Here is a 19328-nt window from a genome sequence, read left to right on the forward strand (position 1 = left end):
AGGATTCTAGTGTGCTATCACACTCTAAAGTAAATCATGGTTTTACAACAATAAAATTTTGCACATACTTTAGAGGATGTTATGTATATTTTGCATCTACTTATTTTTGAATTTCATTTCTATAAAAATTTATAAAATTCTGACAGTTTTCAGAACAATTTCTGAAAATATAATAGCCCAAAAAATATTTCTAATATATATATATATTATTCTTTTCTATGATAACAAATTAGTTGTTATTAAGTTTCTACTAAGTTTAAAGTTTCCATTAAGTTTTAAAAAAAATACTTTCAAATTTTTCATTTTTGTGATCATTCTTACTGCAACTATAAATATTTTATCCAGAATTTTCTTCCATTACTAATAACATATGAAAATCCCCCGTTCCACATATATTTTAAGAGCATGTCTTTTTAAAAACAAGGCTTAATTCCATGTATGTATCCAGACAATTTAAGCTTCAAAATTCAATGTGTAACCATTGATGAAATTCTAGCATTTACCCAGTAATGAAATTTTTGCACATTTATAAATATTATTACACATAATGAAAATATAACTGGATATATAAAATTAGATTTATTCTTGAAGCCGTTTTTTTTAAAAATCATAATGCACTAATTTTTTTAATTCTGTATTATAAGATATTATGATAGGCATTCAATACTAAAAGAAAGAAAGATAAAAAGCAAAGGGGAAAAAACATGTCCAACGTTGAACCATTTTATTTATTATCCTTATGAATAAATTTCAACTGAATTAGTTGAAGAAAGTTATTGAATTGAAATTTAATCATTAGTAAATGAATATTTATTTTACATCTATGCTTTTCTTTAAATGGAGAAAAGAATTTTTAAAAAATGAGAATCAATTAAGCAGAAGTTTTACCTTTAGGGCGACCAGCACCCTTTCCTTTCTTTCCTTTTCCTTTACCACTTAATGGGCGGGCAGGAATTGGAATTTCAATTTCCTAAAAAAGTCAGTCATTTTTACAAAAGAACATAATTTCAAATTTGTAAAACAAAATTATATGGAAGTTTACAAAATGAATAAATAAATAAATAAGAATTCAAAATTTATTCACAAACCTCTTTTGGACACTCAGCCATTTTACTAACAAAGGTCTTTTCAATAGTCTGACACATCAGAACAACATCCTAAAAGAGAAGAAAGATGGAGGGGAAAGTTAAGAGAGCACAAATTCTACAATTTTTGTGTTAATACATCACAGTCAAAAATTTAATATGTCAACCAGATAAAGATAGATTTTTCAATTCAAGGTGATGCTTAAAACACAAAATGATTTAAAAATACTGCTTACAAGGAAAGTTTTAAATATTCTACAACTTTCTCTATATAATATATATATAAATTGTTATATTTTAGTAGAGATGTATCAAAATTAGCACTGCGTTATACGACCTAATTAATTTGAATATCTTTATATTTTTATTTATTTACAGACATTTTCATTATACTATTTTTTACAATGACATTTGCTACTTAAACTTAAAATGCTAAATAAAAGCATGAATAAAACAAATAAATAATAATTTCTAATTAAAAACTTACCTCTCCAGGCTTATTGTATCTGTAACAATTGTAGAACAAAATTTGAAAGTCCCTAATACATTCCTTAACATCATAATAATAATAGTTTTCTAAACGTCTTTTTATTGTATTTAGATCCATCGGATGCTTGATAATGCTATGGTAATCCTATGATCAAAAATAAAAATGTAAAAATTCATAATTACACTTTTTACTTTTAGACACAATTCAATAAATAATACAAAAAAAGAAGTACAGGAATAATATATATATATACATATAAACTCACAAATGCTTTGAGGAAAGAGAAATATTAAAATTCTAGTATAAGAGCATAGAATGTTTACACTGCCTACTTTAAATGTAATACTCTTGTTCATACAGAATTTCACAATAAAAATTTATATTTAAGATTTATTTTACAGTCATATCAATTAATAGAAGGCAGATACAAAATAAAATTCACAGGGCATGCAAAATACTTTAACAAAAGCTGCTACTGTTATTTTTTTTTATTTCAGTAACTAAGTGTGGTATTTTAGCACCAATGCTAAATTTTTATACATTGATCATAAATAATAGTAACTCATAAAGTTAATGTAAATTATAAGATAAAGTTATATATGAATATACTAAAAAAATCTCCTTAGTAGGGAAAATAATCTGATACATAATTTCTTTATTTAAGGTAACAATTAGAAAACTTATGAACATGTATTAAGTAATACATACCGGAAGTTTTAACTTTATAGCATCAACTGGTGTTTGAAATGGCCAAGCAAAGCTGTGCTTACTAACTGCTTTCACCACATTCTTGTAGACAAATTGCAAAGCATTAGTATTCCGATGAGGTTTTCCTTCTGGTGGGTACACTGGAGGCTGCACAACACCATTCACTGGCTCCATACCAAGATCCATTCCCTCAAACACTGCTAAAGCAGCTTCATCATTCATATCCTGGAAAGGAATGAAATGAAGTGAAGTGTTACAAATGCTCATATTAACACAAAATAAATGCTAAATTAAAACAAAATATTCTTGAAGGTAGGAGTGTATATATATATAGAAAATGGGAGAGATTATTAATTAATTATATTAAGAAATATTAATTTTTCATCAACAAATATGTAAACGGTTAAATCAACAGTAAAATTAACTTACCACAAACAAGCTGTCTTTTGTCGCCATCCTATAAAAATATTAATAGAGAATTAATAATGCAAAAAGAAATATCCAAAATAAGGTATTTGATTTGAAATTACCAAGATGTACTTACTTGTCGCTGTTCTTCTTCGACTTCATTGGCGAATGAGATGTAGGACTTTTCTGAGGAGTATTAGGACTAAAAAAAAAAAAAAAAAGAATATAGTTAAATATATAACACTAATTAAATATATATATATAAGAAGAATATTAGGTATGTGAAAATAATACATAATATTCATGGGCAGAATGGAGATGCTTTATTAAAGTCCAAAATTTTAATTCAAGTTAATTTGTATCACATTAACTTGAACTTTGTTCTGCCTCTGAACATACACCGATATTTCTTAATCAAAAACTATAATTAAAACTGAGAAACAATTTAAAACTAAGAAAAACCTCAAATATTCAGGAGTTAAAGATTTCAAGTTTTGTTTATAATTCATATAGTCAGGATGATTCACTTAAGTCATTATAAATAAAAAACCTTGCACTGTACCATAATTCTTTACTAAAAAAAATCTATAAGTCCTTTAATGTCAATAATTAAATAAAATTCAGAAATAAACCTTTAAAATAAACATAATGTTAATAATGAATTGAAAATAAATAAAATGAAATGAAATCTCTATAAATTAAACTTACAGGGGATTATAAAAAAATTCTGAGTCATCATTAGTTCCAACCTATTGCAAACCATTCTTTTCAAAAAAGATGCCACAGAAGATGTAATGCAAAATAATAGTGAACATAAAAACTGATTAAATCAATATGATTTTACTCAGTCATCAATGTCACATAAGTGAAATCATTACATTAAGAATTAAGAACCCATTCTGCCTGAAAAGAGAGAAAAAATCAATTGTAAAGTTTAATTTAGTACTTAGGTACTGAAGAAATAACAACATAAAATATATTAATAATTTAAATTTAAAACAAAGATTTGAAGAAGCAGTGGTTATTTTAACAGAATTCTCTTAATTCTTAATATAAAGGGGCAGTTTCCCAAAACAAATGTTTAAATCCTCAGCAAACATCCAAATACATTTATCTTATGAAAATATTAATTTTTAGTAATTTGTACATTACATTTCTACAGCCAGGCTGTTTGACCTAAAGCCACTAAATTTGGGACAAATATATTTTGGAGGACACTTGGAAATTATCTTTTTAAAATCTTAATTAATTAAAATTTAAGCTGAATTTTGGCATTCATCTGCAATAACTTCCAAAAATATTATAGCATAAAAAATAAATTTTTAAAACTGTCTTTTTAATGATACAATTCAATAGTCATGCAAAATTTTCCAGAATTTTGATGATTTTTAAAAAAGTTTTTTTGTTTAATTTCCAACAACAGAAATTGAAACTGTTCTCATTATTGCAAATATTTAATTATGTGATTTTCTCTCATTTGTTGAAAGCTAAGGAAAAAAGATTTTGTTCAATATTTGTGTACTTTACAAGACAAATGTAAAGATTAAGTTACAATACCACAAAATTTAGAAGACGGATAAGCTGAATATTTCTTTTTATTAATAGCACTAAGATGAGGCAGATTAAAAAGATTCATGCACAAAATAAACTAACATATGTAAGATTATTATATGGCATGACTTTAATACCTGACAACTTGTTTGTTTAAAAACTATTTGTTGATGGAAGCAGGAAAATTATATGAATACATCTAAGAAATTTATATGAAATTAAATATAACCAATATCCTCTGTGAAACAGCTGCTTGCCAAAAGTTATTAGTTTTCTCTATATCAAAATTACTTGTACATTAATGGTGCAAAAGGAATAAGAATCTTAATTTTTCTTAGAAAAAAATTTAATCAGAATATAAGAATTTGTATAATGTGCCATTAAGTTAATTTATCTGTCAAAATTCTAGTTTGGTGTGAAGGCAACTCTTAACAAACAGGAGAACAAGCATACACACACACACATATATATATATATATAATTTTTTATTATTCATTCAATATTTCCAGACTCCATTACTCACTAAAGTTTTTACAAAATTATATTCATCCGACTGATGAAAAGTTCCATTTAAGCTTTCTAAGGAATGGTTAGTCAGAAATATCATTAGAATTTTATTATGTATCTTATATCAAAATAACCATGAAATATTCATAATTTTTACAGAACAGAGAAAAGGGATAAAAAAAATACAAACTGAAAAAATTCCAATTCATTTATTCCAAAAAAAAATTTGTTAGAAGACAGAAATTTAAATTAAACATAAAAAAAAGCTTAATTTTTTTATTTCTATAGAGTATACACCTGCAAAGAGAATCTGGAAATTTAAATTCATAATTACAAACATTAAACAAACAAATATATTAAATTATGGAAGAATCAAATATTTTGGCAGAGAAAACTGCTTTCTTTTCATGTATTTTGAAAATCCATTATTTACTTTCCCTAATAAATTAATTTTATGGTTTAATTATTACAAGCTCTATTTTCATTACAAATCAATTTAACTATCACATATGGAACAATTAAAACATAACAATAGTTAAAAATAATTTGCGAATGATTAAAAGAACGACAGATGAATCCAACAGAAACAATGAAATCCATATTGATTAGTGTCACAGAAGTTGTATTAGCTCATAAATGAAAAAAGAACAATTAATAAAACATCTACACTTTCTCATAGCATGACGAAGCTTAACTTCTATCTAATAGAAATTGAGAAAAGTAAAGACAGAGCTAAAAGATTGCAGAATGTTAAAAAAAATTTTTTTTAAACATCCTTTCACTATTAACACAGCCAAATTAGCTGTTCAAATTCTAAACTGGTAGGCCAGTTTCTATTTCAAACGAAGGATACAAATGCAAAGTGAAAATATACTTGATGATAACTCGTTTAACATCTCATCTGCCACGTTTGAGTCAGAAACCAGCTGACCAGCATAGAATATGTAATGGTCGATAGGGTGGAATCAGGGTTAAAGGGGTGATAGCATCAATTATTAAAGCAATAAGAAATCATCATTACCTGATAATCTATATAGGATAAGAACAAATTGAGTAAGTGTTAAAAAATATAGAGACAATAAAACTTGGCTTGATAGCTTTTTAAACAATGAGATTTATCTGAATAAACAAATATTAATAAAATTCATAATTCAATGCTTTCATTTAAAGAAAGTTTTTTTAATCTTTTAATTTTAACATTTTTACACTGATTATGTTTTTTTTTTATTAGAACCAATTGTGGGAATTCATCATTAGTCATTTATTTTCACTAAATTATACATCTATATAGCTTTTATAATACTGATTCATTTCTGTTTTCCCAATCAAAAAGAAGTCTAATCATTTGTATCCTTGATTACTTCACTGAACTCAGATGAATGTGAAATACAAATAAGCTATTTATAATAAAATAAGATAAAAATGGTATATTTGTGGAGGACATCAGTATTAACATGTACTAAGTATAGCATGTACATTTCTTTCACTGAAATTTGATTTTATACAATTAAGTACATTAAATGGAAGAATATCATCTTATCATAATCTGAGGTACAATTTAATTATTAAGAGAAAACCTAAGGTCACAATAATGGAAGGCTTATTAATAAAGCAATAATACTGATCATTTACCACTCACTTCTCGGTTATGAAACAAACAAAAATGTCTAATTCATTTTTCTGATTAATTTTCAAAAGAGGATTATATAATTTTTCCTTGCAAAATTACCAGCAAAAAAATTTAATTTTTAATTAACTTCAAATTGTTTTTTGTATAAATATTTTTTTGGCATTCAGAGGCCATGTGTTTAATAATTTCAAAGCTCAATTAAATTAAATACAACCTACATCTTATATTTAACCATGAGATGATAAAATGGGTGGGGGAAAAAACCATGGAAAAAATTAAGTAAGCAAATTTTTTACTATTTTCACAACAAATATAATTTCCGTGTTAAAAAATAAGCAACATATCATGAGTTAACAAAACTTTCTTTTTACACCTTATGTCCAGTATATTTTTACAGAATTATTGTTCAAAAGTTGTCTACCTTTTGCATATGACATAACTACAAATTATAAGAAAGATTCTTCACACATCAGCAAATTTGAACAAAATATGTATTATAGAAAATACTACTGAGAATTCAATAATAAAACGCTTGCATATCCTTTCCATAAGTCAAATGTACAAACCATTTGCATGCATATGATAACAAAGTAACAGAGGTCAACAATTAAAAGATTTTTTTTTCGTATTATTTCTGTTTCTTAAAAAAATTCTTGAATGATTTGCAAACAGAAACAATACAAGTGCATACAAAGATACTGAAATCATTATATATATGTATATAGTTGTGGAAGTGATCTAGACAAAAGAGGAAGAAATAATAGAATCAAGAGAGCAACAATCTTCCAGTGAAATAAAAGATGCTGAAAGCTTGGTAAATTATTGCATGTTACATTGAGAAAGATTGCCTTTATAAGGCATTAGCTATGAACACTACAAATTCACTTAACAATAATGGTATATCTCATTTTTACCACATTTTGAAGTGTCGCCAAAGACAAATGAGTTTAGATAATTTTCTTGTAAAAAAGTGTACATTATATAAATAATAAATTACATTATTATAAATTTGAGTACATTTTTTTTTGGAAAGGGATGCATTGACTTATTTTATATTTGACATAGATTCCTGTGGAAAAAAACTGTTCCTCTTAAAGTGTTTTGCATAATTAACAAGATTCAGGAAAGAATTATGCTCGTTAAGTGAAGTTCCACTGTACTTTGTAAATTAAAAGAAAAAGAGTATGTATAGAAATTAAGAAGGTTCAATTAAAATTAAGAAATTGTCTTTTCATATCAATACAAATTTGAATTATCAAACACATTTAAAAGCAAAAAAAAAAAAAGCTATCTTTTGATTTTGGAATGCTTACTATACTTAAGAATTTTAATGGACAAAGGCCATAAAAATATGTATGGTTTATTTTTGTATTAAAGTAAAATATTTATATGAACAACAACATAATATAATATATTTGATATTTATATGAATTTGTTTCCAATTTGTACAACATTTATACAAAATAGATATGTCATATACAGTTTTATTAACATTTCAATAAATAATTACCATTTAATTGACTATTGTAACAAAATCTGCTTAAGACATTATAAAAATAATAATGATTAGCAATTTTTAAACAGCATTATTCCTACAAGTTAAAATTTACAAAAAGACTTATTTTGAATATAAGTAATACTGATACAATATAATGTTAAGTGGCATGAAATTAATGTCAATTACTGTTTGGTTAATCATGAGAAAGATTGCCCTTAACTAGTATTATAAATGCAAAATAATTCCACTTATCATCTGCAATATGCCAATTTATCTTTCTTTTAAATACAAGATTAAAATCAGTTTTATGTATGAAAAAGGAGGGGGGAGATAGCTGCAATATCCATAAGGGGAAAAAAAATCAGTACGATGTTATCCAATTACTTAAAATGTAATGAGAGGAATTATTATATTAATGCAGTTATTATTTTGGAGTGATTTAAATTAGTTGAACAGTAAATCAAAACATCAAAGAAGTTGAATTAAAATGTTACTATTAAAATAATATTTGATCACAATACAAAAACATGGGTATATGTATTGTAATTTATTTTTTTTTTAAATTCCAGCTGAAAAAAAAAATTTCAACACAAGTAAACAGAAGTGAAAGAAAAATAGAACAAGTCTATTAAATGATTATTCCTTTACAACATTTATATTTTTTAAAAAACTGAAATTAAAAATATTTTTTTAATGTTGTAAAATAAATGAAAGTTCATCCTTGGATCAAAAATAAATATTTTGCCTTCATAAAAAATAAACAAAAATAGCATTTAATCAATGATACAACTTTAGCTCTCTTTCCAGTGTTTGCAGTGTCTTCCCAGTGTTTGCAAATATACAACATAAAATGCAAAAGCTCATCAACCATTTAAATCAAGAAGGAAAATAAGATTATAAATACTTTTACATTATATTTATAAAAATAGTTGGTAAATTTTACTAAGAAATTGCTTAAAATAACAAAAAGATTTAATGACTTTTTTTTCTTTCATTTTATAAACTTTGATTTTTAGGAATATTGATGTATTTTCCAGAAATATAAATTTTAACTATTTGAAAATATACTATTTCTGATGTCTACATTTGTGTCACAAAAAATTTCAAAAGTATAACAAAATGTCATTTTATTCCAAATTTTATTTTTGAAAAGCATAACTGGAATAATATTTAATATATTTTTGTTTTAGCTTGAAGCCCTACAGGGAATAGTTTGGCATTAACTTACCTCATGTTAAATTCATTTATGTTTTTTGAAATAAATGTGTTCGTCACTGGTTACTTTTGAAAATCAAAAGCAATGAGTGACCAAATAGATGATGAAAGAAGGTCAACCAAAAATATCCTGTAAAATACAAGTAAAAAGTGTGAAAAGAATGTTATTTATATCCTGTAATTCGCATTAGTTTTATACCTAACTGAAGTAATTACAAAAAAAAAAAAAAAAAGATTTATAAACAGTTTCCTTAAATCATTTTATTTTAAATTAATAATCAAGCAATTTTAGTTCATTAAGATACATTTTATGATTTTCAAACAACGCATGCAATTAAAAGTTATTTTTAGTTCATAAACATTTTTGCTGCTTTAAAAAAGTCTTAGCCCATGAAAAGTCTTTAAAAAAAATTGAAAATTCTCAAAATAATTTTAGATTAACAACCCTTTCTCTCTCTTTCTATAAACACATCATGACATCATTTTAAATTTTTACATAATGCATCCTTTACGTACAAAATTATCAAGGAACCACACACTTTATAGGAAATAAATTTTTCTGAACAATATATATAATATTAAATAAAAATATAGGTTTGAAATACCTTTCATAAGTACTATTTATTTTATTACTATTAAATTATAAATCAAAGATGAGAAATATAGTAGTACAACAGATAATAATTCATTCTTTTGCCCTGAAAAATCACTTAATTTGTTTGGAAGCAAGAAGAAATGCAAGGAATCCCAAATTAAGCTTGACATTTATGAAAAGCCTCTAAGAATTTCATGAAAATTGGAGAATGCCAAGCCTAAATGTGGTTATTATTAAATAGAAATGTGATAAAAATGTTTGAAAATTCTTCCTAAGCCAATTAATTTGATTAGCCAGATTTTAATATGATTTATTGAACTGCTAGATAATTTGCTGAAATTCTTTACATTCAGATATAGGTGAATATGTAAAGTTCAAATTTGGTCATTCCGATTCAGATCAACCAAGAATACAATGCTTGAAGAGTTAACTAAAAAGCTGTTGTCTATATACCAAATTGCATGGACAATATATATATAAACTGAGCCTAGTTGTATGTTCAAAAGTGAATTTGATCACGCACTGAAAACAAGCAAATTCCATAATTTCCAACTGATCTATTAGTTATGATCACATAAAATTTTATCAGTACTTAGCTAATTCAATTTTTGATCTTTACAGGTTTGACAGGACAAACCTTTTCTCAATTTATAGTACCATCTTTCAAAAGTCAACTTTGAAGAGATTGCCATATTATTTTGTATTTTCAAAAGATACCTACAGAATTAATATTTAAATCAAAAATATTTTTGATGAAAAGTTGACACTTAATACAATTTTTTATCCCGGCATTTTGAAAAGTATTATGACTAATTCTTAAAAAATGAACAGCAATTTATTATCAGACAGACAATAACATTTTCTTAGTTTAAAAAAAATTATGAAAAGTTCCCATTTTTCTTTTCCCATAAGAAAGATTTTTTTTATAATCAAATCTTTTCGTAAAAGACACCAATTCTTAATAATTTCTGGTGAATGCAGTCTGTCATTGCCAGTTTGCTCAAGAAAATTCATGACGAACTGGATTTATTATTTGAATTCAAGGAATTAACATTAATAAAAAGTTAAAATATTAGTTTTACTATAAAATACATTAGTAACTAAAAACATACAGTAGGATACTTTCCCATTAGCGGAACTATTGCAAGGTTGAGTATTGGAGATGTTTTTTTATTAGTATGAAGAATTCATCATTAAGAGTTATCAATAAAAGTTATAAAGATTTGGCAGATTTATCTTACTTTTCACAAAATGCACAGCATTATTTTTCTACACAAGATAGCTATGACATAAAAATATTTTTTAACTCAGTCTCTCTTTCTTACTAATCTTCTATATTGTCTTTAATACTGAAAAGGTGTCTTAAGGTTAAGTAAAATTTAAGCAGGCAAAAAAAAGACAGGACGGCTAAAGAAATTTTGGACAAAAATTCCATTTCCTGACATGATTATTGACTTTCTCCCTAATCAGAATCATCGTTAAATGTACAAAATAAATTAATAACTCTTTTCTTAGTTATTTAATATGAAAATACATTTTTAATAAATTTAATTTTTTAAAAAATAGAATAAACATAAAGAAAAAAACTCTATTAAAACAGTATATTACATTTCTAACACTAAAAAAATTCTTGAAATTTAAAAAAAAAAAAAAAAAAAAAAAAAAAATTTGCTTCCAAAACAATATATTATAATTCTAAGGAATATTAAAACTACTCATTGCAACATAAGTTAGATAATTTTAACAGTAGAAGCTATTATGATCTTTGTTTAAAATTTTAAAACAGTTCAATAACTAATAGTGCTTTTCACATAAATACCAGAATTATATCTTACAGTATAAATATAAAAATAACAATTATAGCAAGCAAAAGTAATGAAAAAGAATAACTGCCAAAATATTACTTTTAATCCACCCCTTTTAACAAATCATAAATTATTGACTCTAATTAAAGGCTTGTGTTATCGTATATCAATTAAAGTTATCAATTTATTTCTATTTATTATTAGAAATAATATTAGATATAAGATGCTAATATAAAGATAAAACTCAAGTATCAAAAGCTTGCCAAGTGCAAATTATATATTAATTTAAATATAATAAAAATTATAAATAATAACCAATTAGTAATTTGAAAACTGAAATATCAATTACTAAAATATAAATTAAAAAAATATTTAATTTAAAATAACCCGTTCTGCTTTAAGTGAATCCAAAGCTTCTTTTTGTAAAAACTTGGAGGTTTGTAATTACATCCTGAACAATTAAACTCTCTTTTTGAGGTGTCAAGAATAATAATTATTATTTACTTTTAATTCTTTCAGCTGAGTCTTGGTTTCCTTTTTTTTCTTTCCAAATTTTCACTTTAATTCCTTTTCTCCCTTCACTTTATACTTTTCATTTTTCATTCCTGTATTTCTTACACTTAGAATCACTGTTTCGACCTTTCAAAATTACTTATTGCTTGAATGCTGTCATCAGCAACTTGTTTTGCAATGAATTTATCCTTTCAGTCCTCCAAAACAATCTTTATTGATTGAAAATTCTTAACATTATTGCTGCCATGAGAAAGGAGTATCTTTAACAATCAATCATATGGTATCACTGTAAGATTTTGAGTTAAAAGCAGGTTGAACCAAAATTTAATCTCTCTCTGTATTCTTTCAAAAGCGAAAACTGATCTTTAAAAAAGTTACTAGGGTTGCTGTTAACAATATAAATCAGCTAATCATTCTTCTTAACATAATAAAATTCCAAAAAATCACCATACCCTTGAAAGAAAGCTATCACTGCTTGATGCCTGCGTAATTATTTTGGCAGTATTAATCTCCAGATGCACAGAACTGATTAAACATATGTTTGACACGAAATGCTCTCATTAGAAATCTTTCTTGATTTTAAGATATTTTTATGAATTTCCATGATTTTTCCAGATTGATAAATTCTCATGCTTTACCTTGTTTCCTAGTTTTGTTGCCATGTGAAATTTAACAAAAGATATTTACAAAATATAGTAAAATTATATTTAAGTAAAATATATCAATTTTTCAGGCCTTAAATGCCAATACTCAGGTCTTACATTCACCCAATTATTAGATAATAAATATCCTTATATGCATAGAAAGTATCGAACCGTGCAATAAGTAACTGAATTAGAATATGATGGATTTGCATTTCAAAAAATAGCATGAAAGAAAAAAAATTATAAATTTGCAAGAAAACAACCTTTTTTACAGTGAGTTCAAATGTTCCATTTCAACAAAATCATTTAAAAACTTACTAATTTTAAAAATTGTACACAATAAAAAGTTAGCTCCATTGCAAAATAATTAAAAGCTGAACGCATACGGCTAACATTTATTTTAAATGATTTTTTATCATATTCTTTTTTTATGTGTAATTTTCAAAATTTCATGCTGATCATAAAAAAAGGTTTAAAAATTTTCATAATAAAATTTGCATTTTTCAATTTATCAGAAAAAAATAAAGTCAGTTATTATTTATAAACTTACTATAATATATCAATCTAATGATAAACTGATTTAGATATGTGTTTGCATATACAAGACACACACACACACACACAAAAAAAAAACATGTATCAGTATAAATGACATATAGAAAGGAATGAGGACTGCTTTTAAAAACAATCATATCCATTCACATTTAAGTGCATAATGAAACATACAGAAATGAGATCACATATCTGCCAAAATGATATCCCATTGTCTGAGCTAGCTTCTTATAAAACTATTCAACTCTCCCATATAACTACTTGACTGGTGGGATTTTTGAACTCCAGATTCAAGCCCATTTTTTAGTTCAAGTGCTGACATAACCAGAAGTTATGACATACCAGAAGAAGCAAGACACTTGTGCATTAAAAAAGGACTAATAATATGAAAAGCAATCAAGATTGTAGGTCTATGAAAATTTTATTTTGGTTCACATGGCCAAATTAATGGCGTCCTTCTACAAGATATATCAGGCTTTTTTTTTTTTTTTTTTCTGTTTCACAAACAATTTAAACAGATAAGTAAACCATTAACTCACTTCAATAACATTAAAATTATTTTAATGCTACTTTTAACCCTTTCCTAGGATTGGTAAGATATGATTAGTTATTTGATGATTACCATGATCACAATATACATAAATTTTTCTTTCTAGAAGAAATATTAAATGTGTTATCAACAAAAGTGCTACTTAAAATTTAGTTGAGAGACAACTAGTTACTGTTGTGTATTCAGTAAGATATTTAATAGTAAGGAGAGATGGGACACAATGTTACAGATTTCCATTTTAATATGGTTACAAAATTAGCCTCCATTTATTAAAAATCTTATTTTCAAAAAATCTATGTATTTTTTGAAGAATATGAGCTATTAGTTATATTTCTATAAGCAAATCCTATTTTATTAATGTTAAAGTTTATGTTTGTTGCTGGATTCTTTCTTATCTGATATGGCAGAGGTTTGAAAAAAAGAAAAAAGTGTAACACAAAATAATAAATTTTGCCTAACACAAATTGATATATAAATAACTATGATTACTTGAATAATAGAATAATTTATACAAAGAACTTAAGATAATAAAAATATTACATTAAAAGATTTCAATTACCCAAAAAATGATAAATTGGGCTGAAATTGAGTCATATCGACTTTATTTATGTGTGGTATTACTTTTATAATGAATACTTTAGTAATAAAGATAACAGTTTTTAGGATATTCTAAGTTAAAATGAATTATCTAAATTTACTTTAAGTTATCATAAAAAGTTTTTGTTATTAGTCATGTAAGATGGGATATTATGTTATAGAATGAAACAGGGCACATTTTCGCATGCATAGTTTCACAAAACACATTTCAAGCAAATATATATACATCAAAACGTAAATTTTATTATTTATACTTATTTTGCATTTCTCATTCAAAAATTTTTAATAAGAAATATGAACAATAACATAAACAAATTAGTTAATTTTTCCCAAACCTTTTTTCCCCATATATGTTTCCATACCATTTTATGAGATGCTTACATTTCTTTATAATATTAGTAGTTTTTTTAATAAATTTTTTTATATTTTGTTTTGACTTAAAAAAAATTATAGGCATAGTGATAGAGAAATACATGAAAATTGCAGTGTGGCTGCCGGTCTGCATATTTTCTCACATACTTAAAATTATTTAATTATGCATAAACTTATCGAATATAATAATTTTTACACCTCCTTCAAGAATTATTAAATATTTACATATTTCAATTTAAATGAAAAAAATTGATTCTTCATAACTTTTGCTACGATAACATTGTATCCAAATAGCATGGCCCAACTCTATTAAAATCATTGAATACTGTAAATAAAATATTACATTCTTTAATTTCAATGATATGAGATACAGAAAATCCCTTAAGAACTTTACTTTAAATCTACAGCTGAAAAAAAAATGTAACATTGCACCCAATTTTTCCAAATTCATTAAATTAAGCACTGCTAATATGATTTTTGCATTACTGCTGTATTTTTAAACAGCTACAATAGAGCATTAAATTAATATATTTTTTCATATTTTTTTCTATCTATCTGTTTTTTTAAACAATTGTTCATACTTAACTCAATAACAACATAATAAGGAAATTACTTATTTAGATCCTCACTACCAGGCTTTACATTACTGCTAAATATTTCAGAATCACCTTCTACTGTCACTTGTGAAGCATTCAATAGTAATTTTAATATTTCTAAATGAATTCATTTCTATTATTCTTAACTTTAAAAGTTAGATTCAGCAATTATCATTAAATTATAATATCTGTCAAACTTGTAAACAAACAACTCAAAATTTTACAACAGATGCAAGATAATTCCTTATATCAATTCATATACATGAAAAATAATTTTCAATTGATTATCTGAACATTTAATATACTACTAGTTCCTGAAATAATTTTTTTTTTTACAAACAAAAAAAATTACCAAAATTAAGCATCACAGATAAAAACGTACTCCTCAAGTAACTTTTTTCTTCACAGTACAAGAGGGGGAAAAAATACCACAAATCTTTGCCTTTGAATGGCAAGTGGTAAGCAACATTTTTCAGCTAAACCAATAAAAATAACCCAGTTTATATTTTGGCAAATGTTTTTATCTATATTTAACTTTATAAGTCATAATGAATGAAATTATAGATAACATTTACAATAATCATTTTAAGAAATATGTATATGTAATAAGGATGAAATAGAATATAAATAGCTCTCAACAACAACAAAAATAGCCATTTCCATTTGCAATGTGAATGATTCTTAGCATTTACATAGTAAATTGTACATGAAATGCTGAATTTTTATGTTTATTAAAAAAAATGGTCATATACATCAATCATGATTACAGATCTTAGTGTACAAGCTTTGCAGCAATCAACAATTTGCATAATAACAAAGCTTTTAAACTACTATTTGTAAAATAATGCATTTATTATCAAACAAAATAACCAGTCTTTTGAAACATCTTAAGCAGATTTTGTACCATATTTCCAACAGATAACCATAGGGACTAAATCTATATGCCTCTCACAGTATAATTTAACAATAGCATATTTGAATACACATGCTTGAATACTATCTAAAATTGTCATACTTATTTCTACAACTCAAACTGTGGGAAAAATAACTCTAGGCTTAACAGATGATAACACATCAAATCACAAATTGTTCTTATGCTCTATTTACTTAAATGAAAGAATTTCAAAATGCATTGATATACATTAAGATCTTAGAATTTCAAAATTTCATCACCGACATTTTTATTAATTTAATCTTAAAATAGGTTCATATGCATCTAAACAATCAAAATCAATGTGACGACAAGATTCTAAGATAAAATGGCATCTAATTTAATTTTAACGGTAATAGTTTTCGAAAACAATTCCTTCCATTTACCTCTAATATATCGTGGCAACAAAAGAAATAAAGCAAAATATAATTTTAATTTATTCTCAAAAGATCATTCTTAAACGCACAACCATTATCAACTAATGACATTTATAAAAAGAAATGCAAGTGCAATCTTAGAATCACAACGCTCCAAGATAAGCCTGTTTTTTTTTTAGTTGTTTGATATTTCATTTTTTAAAGAAATGTTAAAGCAACATTTATTGCACTAGATATAACAAGGATAATATGATCAAAAAATTGTTACTTAAATTATAAGTACTCACGTGTTTTATAGGCGATCGCATTTCAGGCGCATATTACGATACCAAATAACTTGATCTACTGTAGAACTTCAACGAGTTCAATACAACAACAATAAATATAACGTTATAAATTATAAAAAAATATTCCGATGCAACAAGCCTACGGCCGAAAATTGGATGCAAATATTTAACATAAGAAAGCAAACACGAAATTTTTTTGCCGAATGTTTAGATATTCATACTCTAGAGCTCCAATAACACTGATAAAAAGGATAGAAAATGGCGGGTATATTTTCACTTCAGCTTCTGTACTCTTAAGCCTATTCTGGCAGCTGATTAACAAAAAATATCAGGTACAATACGCATTGTTTAGAGTAATTTTTGCAATAATCCTAGAATATTACCTGGAAAAATTTCTTCGTTTAGGCTTCAGATCAACTTTTTGTAATTTTCAAAGATTCTGCATGAGTACTGTCCTTGAAATTCTACTTCAGCCATTGCCAGGTTAGATTTGTGTATGTGTTCTACAATGGTGGAAAATAACATTGCAGTTTCAGATGCTGGACATTTTTGAAGTATATTAACTTAAACTTTAAAATCTGTATTCAATATTATTAGCAATTAAAATGGATTACGTACAAATCAACACCAAACAGGGCAACAATGGTTCCACATTAGTGAAATACGTTTCATCCTAGACCTTTCAATACAGCGTTCTCATTGGTCGAGAGCTGTCACATGACAAGTGAAATACATCAAGTAAAATGCTTTTTGAAATTTGTGTGAAATGTATCTGAGTTTTTTTTGAATTCTAATGTCAAACATAACTTTAATAGTTTGAACATTTTCAAAACAGAAAAGAAACTAATTTGACCCATTCATTAGAGTAGTTATATGTAAACATCCCTACCAGAGACCATCACCCAACCCAACCGTTTTTGATGGTATCCAAACTTCAACTGAATGTCTAGTGGCCATTTCTTATCACGTGACGCCGGAAATGTAGGTTAGTATCTGCTGTTTTCGCGCAGGTAGCGTGCGCATATCAACAATTTGGTGATGTGTGATGTAAGGCTGGAAAACAATAGTTATGTCATTGCCGTATGTATATGTGGTTTACAAGTGTCTTTTAGGTAAAAGGGAAGGTTTACTTTTTAGGAAAATTTACTATGAATTAAGAAACTACTAGCTGAATGAATTTCCTTTTTTTTTTCTACTTGGGCGATTTATATGATGTTGTATGCATATTTTTTTAAAGCTTTATTCGGAAGAAATGTCTATTTTTCTGCTATATATTTAAATATATTTGGAAGACTTTACATGTGCTACTATTAAGCTTTTTTTAAATTTCAATATCAGATCAGAGGATGCGGTAAAACATTTATGCACTTTTTTTTCTCTTTCTCTGAGTAAACAGAAAATAAAATTGACAGATTTGTAAGGGAAAAGGAAACGAATAATATTTGCAGCATTTGAAAAAACTTGTGAAAAAAGTTTGTAATTTTAAAAAATTTAATGAAAAAATAAAATAACAGAACTTACAATACTGAAATATCATTCTTAAATAATGATACAACTTGGAATTTGTTAAATAAAAACAGGGATTATTAGTAATGTATTAAAATAAGTTTAATTTCAAAAAGATTTGAGTTAATCTGCATTAATTTACTTAACCTAAGTTTCTGAAAGAGAATTTTGTATTTTCATTCAATTTCAATGCAGGTGTGTTGTGAATAACAACATGAGTCATAGAATCACATTTTTATAAAAATAAATAAATAAAATAAAGATGATCTATTATGTAATTTTTTTTTTTGCATTTTTTTTTTGAAAAATCATTTTTAATGATATTTATATAATTCCAATGAAATTAGCTTCTAATTTTAGGAAATATGTCCAATTTACTTATGTGTTTATAAATAATATGTAACATTGCTTTATAGTGTTATTATAAAATTGAAGCCTTTTTTCATTGTTTCATTATGCTTTTAAATTCCTGCTTTCTGTTGTTATTGTTTTTAGTATACTTTTTGTATATCTTTGGTTAAAAAGCTAGCTTTTTAACAAGAGTTACTAACCTCTTGGTCAGATTATATCCTTTCTTATCTTTATTCCTTTCCCTGTTTCAGTAATATCATTATGATTTGTTAATTTCATTATGTTATTTCAAAAACAGTTTTATCATTATGTTGTATCAATAATTTGATAATCAAAATTTTTGAAATATTTTTCAAAAAGAAATGCGCTATTTGAAGAATTATCATCACAATTGATATCATTATCTCAGTTGTCAATTTTACAAACTTAATGTCAAACATTACTTAAGTAGTGTTTTACAACCTTAACAAGACATGCCAAAATACTTCTATGATTTCAGTTTGTTTCATAATTACAATATTCATAGTGTAGAATCTTTTATATGATTTTTTTAGCAGATT

At 25.4% G+C, this 19328-nt stretch overlaps 1 protein-coding gene across 5 annotated transcripts in view; it reads right to left on the bottom strand.

Moving 5' to 3' along the window:
* The window catches only part of LOC129968475 (bromodomain-containing protein 3-like), a 44867-nt gene extending 27050 nt beyond the window's left edge, over positions 1 to 17817 (bottom strand). Inside the window, exons 1-8 of one of the 5 annotated variants that reach the window (XM_056082391.1) lie at positions 17530 to 17817; positions 17295 to 17414; positions 2828 to 2893; positions 2713 to 2740; positions 2284 to 2508; positions 1573 to 1719; positions 1089 to 1157; positions 889 to 970 (exon numbers count right to left, since the gene is read on the bottom strand). In XM_056082391.1, the coding sequence (XP_055938366.1) occupies positions 889 to 970; positions 1089 to 1157; positions 1573 to 1719; positions 2284 to 2508; positions 2713 to 2740; positions 2828 to 2853 (577 nt within the window). In that variant the 5' untranslated portion in view covers positions 2854 to 2893; positions 17295 to 17414; positions 17530 to 17817. Of the gene's footprint in view, positions 1 to 888; positions 971 to 1088; positions 1158 to 1572; positions 1720 to 2283; positions 2509 to 2712; positions 2741 to 2827; positions 2894 to 3399; positions 3595 to 9105; positions 9220 to 16911; positions 17145 to 17294 lie in introns of those variants that run through there. The other 4 variants (XM_056082390.1, XM_056082389.1, XM_056082392.1 and 1 more) reach the window with 4 other exon arrangements.
* Between the last annotated feature and the right edge of the window lie 1511 nt (positions 17818 to 19328).

The sequence above is a fragment of the Argiope bruennichi genome, chromosome 5 (assembly GCF_947563725.1).
Source record: "Argiope bruennichi chromosome 5, qqArgBrue1.1, whole genome shotgun sequence".
NCBI lineage: Eukaryota > Metazoa > Arthropoda > Arachnida > Araneae > Araneidae > Argiope > Argiope bruennichi.